The 8330-nt window shown below is 38.2% G+C and overlaps 1 protein-coding gene across 10 annotated transcripts in view; it reads right to left on the bottom strand.

Moving 5' to 3' along the window:
• Positions 1-109: 109 nt before the first annotated feature.
• PPP1R13B (protein phosphatase 1 regulatory subunit 13B) overlaps positions 110-8330 on the bottom strand; it is a 64286-nt gene continuing 56065 nt past the window's right edge. For all 10 annotated transcript variants that reach the window (XM_071745428.1, XM_071745433.1, XM_071745429.1 and 7 more), the window contains 7 exons: positions 7650-8148; positions 6331-7097; positions 4632-4769; positions 4416-4549; positions 3569-3735; positions 2525-2724; positions 110-1621 (listed from right to left, as the gene is read on the bottom strand). In XM_071745428.1, the coding sequence (XP_071601529.1) occupies positions 1580-1621; positions 2525-2724; positions 3569-3735; positions 4416-4549; positions 4632-4769; positions 6331-7097; positions 7650-8148 (1947 nt within the window). In that variant the 3' untranslated portion in view covers positions 110-1579. The remainder of the gene's footprint in view (positions 1622-2524; positions 2725-3568; positions 3736-4415; positions 4550-4631; positions 4770-6330; positions 7098-7649; positions 8149-8330) is intronic.

The following is an 8330-nucleotide window of genomic DNA, read 5'->3' as shown; positions in this document are numbered from 1 at the left end:
GAAACCTGAGTTAACAGCTAGAACACAGCAAGCTAAAATTGCTCTGTTTTTGGAAACTATGACACATCTAATGTTGGTACCTGTACAAAAATACTGGAGAATGCAGCCATGCCTTAGCAGTACTTTATTGTGCACATTTACATGTTCTCTGAATTAGTGTCTCATAGGCTCTTGAAATCATCACATTCATGTAGCAAATTCTTCAACAATAATACCCTTTCACTTTTCACCACAATATATACAGTTAATGCTAGCCTGTGGTAAAAGCAAGTTACAGCACTGCAGAAATGGATATATAAATTATACACAGAACTTCTACATGAAGAATTAATTAAATTGCATACTGTTAAATGGGAGAAAATTACAAGAAATATGGCTAAAACTTATAATGGGAAATTCAAAATATACTTTTGATATATAAAATCATGTACAATTAAAATTCCAGTGAAGTGCTTTTTTTTTTTTCTTTTTTTTTTCTTTTTTCTTTTCTTGAAACTACAATGTAGTGGAATAGGTTATTGCATAACTTGCCTTGGCAACAGATGTAGGTTGCCAAGAACCACAGAAACTCCTCAATTAAGCTATTGCCTTTCTTAAATCCTTCTCTAGACCCATCGCCTTCTCCTTGACTCGGCATCTACACAACCTTCTTTCTACTTGTATCCAGTCCTTCATGTTTTCTTCTAGATTGACTCAGGCAGACTTCAAATTACACAGTGTAACCCTCACCAGACTCTTACCCTTTTCGACTATTGCACTTTCATCCATGCAGACATACAAATCCCTTAAGCTGCTGCAAATTCAGTACTAATTGTTCTGTCCAGGAGGGACAACGCTCAGGTGGTTAGTAGGGGAACCTTTACATCAGTAGAGGTAACACTGGTGCTGTAGGCTGAATAATAATAAAATAAAATGAGTGAAATATTGTGTAGGGGTTTTGAGAAGTGTAAAAAATACTGTTGTTTTGTTAGTTCTCTAGGTTGATTCTAAATGTAAATAAAATTTGATGCTAGACTACGTAAAGCTTTTGTTGGGGTTGTCTGACTGGGATTTAAGAGCATGTTACCCTTAAAATCCTAGCCCTGGTAAAGCTTTGGTGCTTGTAACAGGTGAAGTTCTTACGTCCTAGAAACCAAAGAGTTGATGAGTAACGAGAACTCAACATTCACTGGTATCAAATAAAATATCCAAAATCCTGACGTGGAACAGTTACTGAGGGGTTGGAGCAAACTGGACAGCTTATCTGCACTCTGCAAGTGACACCTCTGAACATTGAACACAAGAAAGCTCCTACCACGGAACTTTAACCAAAAACACTGCTTTAGACAACAGTTGGCGCAAGGCTGTGGACAGTGGAGGTACCACTCCTCACCAGTGGTGGGTCACAGAAAAACAATCCTCATTTACAAACTGCAGATTTTCAAAATCGTGGATGCTGTCCATTTAACAAGAGAAAGCACCATTAAAACTAAATATCATAGTTTTATTTCTCTGTGTGAAATGATCAAAAATGATGGCTCCAGTGTAAGTTTTAGGTTTCCAGTTACCAGCACGGTATTGCACTGTTGTAGAACTGAATTCAAGCAAGGGTTCGCTGTCTGGGTTTTATTCGTGGATATAACTGTAAAAGCAGAACAAAAACATTAGGTTTTACATGGTTGATGTAAATATAAAGTTAAATATAAATTTAAATATAAAGTATTTAAAGTTAAATATAAATCAATCCAATAATAACCAAGGGGTACTTATTGACAAGAATGGGGTGATGAGTTTTTTTGGGGGGTGAGGTTTTTATGAACTACAGCATATTCTTAGGTAAATTCTTAAAAATTAAACCAGAAGCATTGTGGCACCAAGAGCTGACCTACTTATTCTTGCCAACAGCTGCAAAACTGCTCTGAAAACCCAGTCTTGGTTCACTGGGTGCAAGATCCCAGACTAGACCAAAGGATGCTTTTTATAAGAATTGCACACCAAGACTTAGAGTTTATTTCCAGCTCTGTAAGGTTTTCTTCTGCATTTTGTCCTCTGTATCTCTCTACTCAGTAGCCTTACATTTCTGGTTTGTCATGACAGCAGTGTGCTGTTTGACTGAGAGCAGCATAAATGACTTGCCTACAGTTGTCATCTTCAGGGTTCTTTCCTGTTTAAATTTGTACACATCTATCTATTGCTTATCTCGTGCCTAAAGCACTTCCTGGGCAAAAGCTACAAGCTGCCCAGTACAGCCACCACGTTTCACCACACGTTTCGCAAGGGGAAAAAAGTCTTACTAAAGATTAAAGCATGAACTGTATTAAATACACTAACTTGCCAAATAAAAAATAGCACTAGGGTCCTAACCCCAGCCTCTCCTTTTTGTTTACAGTGACACAGGCTGGAAAGATCAGGATAATCTGCTTTGCAGCACTTCCTAGCAGGGTATTCACATGATGCACCCAGGGATTCTCACCAAAGATCCATCATGTGGTCATACTTCAAAAGGAAGTAAAAAAATAGAGAAAGTAACTTCAAACCAACTTACCCCCAGAAGATTTTTAGGCACATAGCCTTCTTTATCATTGAGGCGGGCCCACCACCACTCTGTCTCATTGTCATCCTTACGTCTGAGAATAGTGATGGCATCACCCTCGTGGAATGACAACTCATCATTATTCTGGGCTTCATAATCCCACAGAGCATACACCACACCCTTATTCATCACTCCCAATTTCTCTTGCACTCCTGGTAACAATAAATTAGAGAACACACTAGATAGTAAACCATCCTCTTTTAGCCTCTGAGCTTTTAAGTGTGGACATTGTGGCCCAAATATTAGTCTTTTACTTATGAAATTTCATAAATTTCAGCTCTTCCATTATGAAATGCTTTGGGAAGTTGACCCGTATGATACAACCAAGTTTCACAGAACATGTGAAACCAATTTTGAGCATGAGTTTTTTCACTTATTACATATGCAATAGAAGCCTTACAATTTTTAAATTCAAATTAGTATAACAAAGTTTTACAACTGTTTGAGTAAAGCAGCTTTAGGGAACTACTGTATTTTTCTCACAGGCCTGCTTTCTGCAGCAGCACCTGAAGTGTTTGAAAAATCAGCAGTGTCAATTATATAGAACCTTAATTAAACTTACATCTGCTGATGCAAATTAAAAACGACTGCTCCATCAAGGTTCTTGGCAAATATGTGTTAGTAACTGGATTCTCTAAGTTAATTATTCATAAAGTACACCTTTCTGCTAGAAATTTGTGCATCTGAGGATTGCAGTATTTCTGTCAAGATACTGTGACTGTCAAAACGTCCCTGTGGAAGCACTTTCTTGAAATTGAGCCAAATAAAACTTAAAAATCTGCAATTTTAGGAACCTGTGAAGTAACTCAGAACAGAAGAACTATGAGCAACACAGTATTGGAAAGAATATTCTGTTCTCAGCATTCTGAAAGAACAGGAGGGTGATGGACAGTATTGTCAAGCCTGGGACCTAAGCATATGGTTCATACAGATCAGAGAGACAAAAAGAGACAAATTTTAGAATAAGCTAAAAAAGTTTGTAGTGTCATAACTTACCATACAAGAACTGGGAACACTGAATATAACCTTCTTCCATCTCTTCACACTTGTCTGCAGCAGTTTCTATATCACTTATAGTTGAAGCAAAAATAGCTGCCCCAGATTCAACCAGTAGTTTACACAGATGAACACTATTACAAGAAGCAGCACAATGCAAGGGTGTCCTGAAATAAAACAAAAATGTAGACATGAAAAAATAAACTTCTCTGAATCCTAACTATACTATTTTGCAATATAGAGTCTGGCCTGTCTATTTTTAGAAGCTGTTATTTATTTTAATGTATATACATACTGTTCAAAATGTGTCAAACAACTGGAATGAATTTCAGGATTTACCTGACTCCAGTAAAGCCAAACATTATAAAATAGATGGTAGCAAAAAGGTCAGGTTTTGTAGCTTACAGCACTGCTGGGTATAAAAGGGTGTTTTCCCATACGAGGAAATTGGAAAAGTAAAACAAAGGTGAGGGTGAAACAGACCAGCCCAGCAAGGCTTCACATCCCCTACAAACACTATAGAAGTGCTACCTAGATTCTTCAAGAACACCAAAATGTGTGGTGGGTTATATGAAGATGAAACTTAAAAAAACCTTGTCATTTACTATTTACAGTTTAATAATTTCAGCATCTGAGCATGAATGCAGTTACATGGCTTAAGTAAACCCAAATGGTGTCAGTATAACCCTGCACTGCAGTTCATTACCAACTAGAGATTAAAAAGTGCCCTCATTTGCAGAGGGTAAAAAGGAAAGAAACTGTTCTCAAAACAGGTCTTGACTGAATTTTGAAGATGCATCAATATGGTGTTTCTCCCAGATGATAAGTTAAGAATCTTGACACTTACCACCCATCACTATCTGCTGCGTTTACATTTACACCAAAATCAAGCAAGAACTTCACAATGTGGTGATGTCCAGCACACACTGCATTATGCAGAGGTGTAATGCCTTCATCATTTGGTTTACTGGGATCATCAACCTGTTGAAAACATGAGAGATCACCTTCAGCTCTTTCTCCCCCCCAAAATATTTTAAGAGGTTGCCATTGTTTAGAAGCTCACCTCATATATGATTCGTTGTACGAGATCAAATTCTCCCTCCAAAGAAGCATCTAGGAGGAGGGCCAATGGATTGAACTTCACTCTCAAACCATGGCCTGTTCTTTCTGAGTTAGGTTTCTTCAAGTTGGTTCGTTTTGTCTGAGTAGAGATAAGAGAGGTTGCAAGGCATCATTTCAGGTTGCGTAAGTATTACAGATTATTCAATTACTTTTAAAATATATTAAGAATCCCATCCACCTTAAATCTTAATTAGAACTATGCAAACATTTTTAAGCCTCTGAACAAAAGGCTTGATATCTTATTACACCTTACTCAGTTAAAAAATGAAAAATCATGCCAATGCTATTCAGAAACTTTTCATTAAAGGTAGTGAATACAAGGAACAAAGTACCACTGTCTTAATTATATTTAGTGTAAGCTGAATGTGCTTCTGATTGACTGTCTGAGAGACAGTCAGAACCTTTGCTTAAAGCAGGAAGGATGACACAATTAAGCCTGAGTATTGGTCTCTACTCAGAGGACTCTGCCTTGAATAATCGAAAGTACCTGCTGTAGGTCAGTACTGACAAGTTAGGAGTTTTGCTGTGGGAAAGAAATTACAGAACATGAAGGTATTTTATGTGGCATTCTAGCTTGTGTTGTCAGAAGCAGCATTCTCAAGATCTGAAACACATTTAAATGTGTTTTGATAATATTCTGAATCATGCACATGTCCTTGTCACTTTCCAGAAGAAAAAATAAAATCTATTATTAATTACAGCTTTTATAGAGTGCTTTTCATCTCTAGCACTCTAAGATCTGTTTTCATTTATGTTCCTATTTAGTATGGCTATTTCAGTTTGGAAAATAAACCTCTCACAGCATGAATAGTATCTGTTGCTAGAATATTCCATTCTCCCAGAAGTATCCTGGCCCACTTGTGCTCACGGAAAATGCATACAAGGCCCTGTGCACGCTGCAGTCGAGGTGTCAGAGGAATGCAAGGTCCCTATGTCAATCAAAAAGTGGAGATACTCTTTGAAACCAACATTAAAGTGAGTCATATCAACAACTAAGAATAAAATTCAGTTTTCTCCCTATTTTTGATTATCCATATGCTGTAGATTTTGGTCATGACAAGTATTTAAAACATTTTGGTGTAGCTGAAGGAGGGACTTTGAAAGTAATTTAGATTATGTGACAAGCCCCATTAGAAAAACATTTTTGCTAAAACAAGTCAGCTGTGTTGCTGTTAGTTTTAGCTCTGGTCTCACATCTCTTTGCTAACAGAGGAAAAGGAGTGCTTCTCCCAGCAGCTTGCTTGCAAATGAAAAAGCTTCCAACTGACATTAAGCCTACCCTTTGTTTCATACAAAGAAATATCTTTGTAGACCCAGAGAAATGAAAAAAAAAGTTTTTAATGGAATCCAGGATTCTAGAATTAGTTTTACAGTAAGAATAATCCCCCAAAAATGTTCTACAGCCCAAAATACATACACAGCCTCCTGTAGCCTGTATGCATATTTTCCTCATTAAACAGCTACAGTAATAAAGAAACTAATCCATCGGAATTCTCCTTGGGGGCTCTCTGGTTTTCTCTTAGTGTCATGGAACTTGAGGTGCAGAGATACCCTTTAGCATAAGCTTACCAGCTTCCAGTTATGCTTAAACACACCAAGTTCTACAGTTCACAAAATTGTCTTTCTGCTTTGGTACTTACTGGAGGGAGGGGAGGAGGAAGAGCAGGTGGCAAAGGAGCTTCATCTTCTACCGGAGAACTGACCTCAGGTGTGGGACTGGATGACTGTTCAGTAGAAGGAACTATAGCAGGATTGTTATTGTTATCTTCAGTTGTCTCAGATGTTTGATTTGTGGTTTCAGTGCTTATCAGTTCCTCAGTAGGAGGGGAAGGTAATTCATTATCATTGGCATCTGATGAAGGGGGTGGCTCATCAGGGAGAGGAACTGTAGGTTGCACGGAAATAGGTTCTTCAATATTGCCATTGGTACTTGCGTTACCGTTATCAACATCAGCTAAGATGCCTATGAAGTCCTGTGGATTGCTTGGCTGATAAAAAGGAGCACTTTCTATTCCTCCAGCAAGAGTATTAAAACGCTGATACAGTAATTTTTGTATATTTGGTCCACTTGGGCCTTCTGGTTCTGTGATAGAACTACGCTTCTTCAACGGCCTAGGAGCATTGGCCAATTTTCTTCTCAAAGCTTCAAGGTCAGCATCACTTTGATATCGTAGGGGTGAATGCACAATAGGTGTGAGCTTAGTAGGACTGAGAGGACGAGGAATGTTTTCCACATTGCTGTTTTCACTGGGTGGTGGAGCATTTTCAAGCTCTGGCTCTTTTTCAGACACCTCAGTCTGAGGCTGAGATGGTGGCTGTGAGGGGGTCTGGGCAGGCAAAGAACCGTGAAGGAATGGCAAGGGTGAGGGAGAAGTTGAACCAGATTGTAACACAGGTTTTCCATAAACTGAAGAAAAGAAAGATGGAAAACAGTGAAGAACTGTTCTCAAACTACATAATAACATATTTGCAAATAAATTGTGTTTATGCAAGTTGCTACTTCCTTGACTCTATTACAGAAAGGCAAAAAAATCTAATTATTGTATTGGAACCTACCAAAACAGAAATAAATACTCACCTGTTGGCGATGGTACTTAAAATTACAAGATACAAGTAACACTTGGAATGTATGTCCTCTCATGAGGAAACAGTAAGACAAGGAAAACTCTCCTCTCTAGACACTGTTTTCTCAACTTATTTCTGAAGGTATTGCCAGAGTACCCAGACTGTATTGTTCTACTTGCATCTTGTTTTAAATAAAAGTTAACCCAATGTATACTTATTTGGCATCCCAAAAATATAGGGGATCATTTTTCTGCCATGCTGCATACATAAAACTTTCCTCTTCACACAGTTTTAGACAAGTTTTTCAAAATGATATGGAAAGTAAACTAAGCCCAGCAAGTAGATATTAACCATCTATTTCAAAGGAAAAAAAAAAAAGCAAAATATATTGTACCTGCTTTTACCGACTTATTTAAAGTATTGTACACAGCTTGTTGATAATTCTTTGGTGGTGTTGCTTGCTGAAGATACATTGAGTAGATGGAACTGGAGTTCACTGTCTGTGGCCCTTTTCTGGGAGACTGAGGTCTTGATCCTTTATCAGCTAGAAAAGGTCTGATTGCCACAGTTAAAGGGAGTTCTGGCCTGCCATCTCCTGGAAACAAGGAGGGACCAGAAGGTTGGTAAGTAGGGCTGGGAGGTACAGAAATTCTCTGTTGAATCTGCTGTGAAGAACTGGGCTGATGCACGTTGCTTGGTGGTGGAAGTGGAACAGGTCTCTGCCGATTTGCTATACTGGTGCCAGGTCTGGGCAGGCTGCCATCCTTCCTCCTTTCTAGAGAATTTGTAGAACCTGTTCCTAAGGGAACTGGACTTGGATAGGTCCCATAGTTTTGAGGCAACTGCTTGCTTACACCAGGAATTGTTGGTGGCACCTTCCCCAGGTCAAGACCCTGTGTAAAAACAAGAGTATATAAGCATTCAATTAAATAATATACTTTTGTGTGACAGATAAACACAAATGATTTGCGTTCCTTATTAACTAGATACAGTTCTACCTGAATTTTCACAAGACTTCATCAAACATCACACAGAGGCCACTGTTTAAAGGCATCTTCAGCTATAATACATTAAT

Source organism: Heliangelus exortis, chromosome 5 (assembly GCF_036169615.1).
Source record: "Heliangelus exortis chromosome 5, bHelExo1.hap1, whole genome shotgun sequence".
NCBI classification, from domain to species: domain Eukaryota; kingdom Metazoa; phylum Chordata; class Aves; order Apodiformes; family Trochilidae; genus Heliangelus; species Heliangelus exortis.
This window is presented reverse-complemented; position numbering and strand designations above follow the sequence as displayed.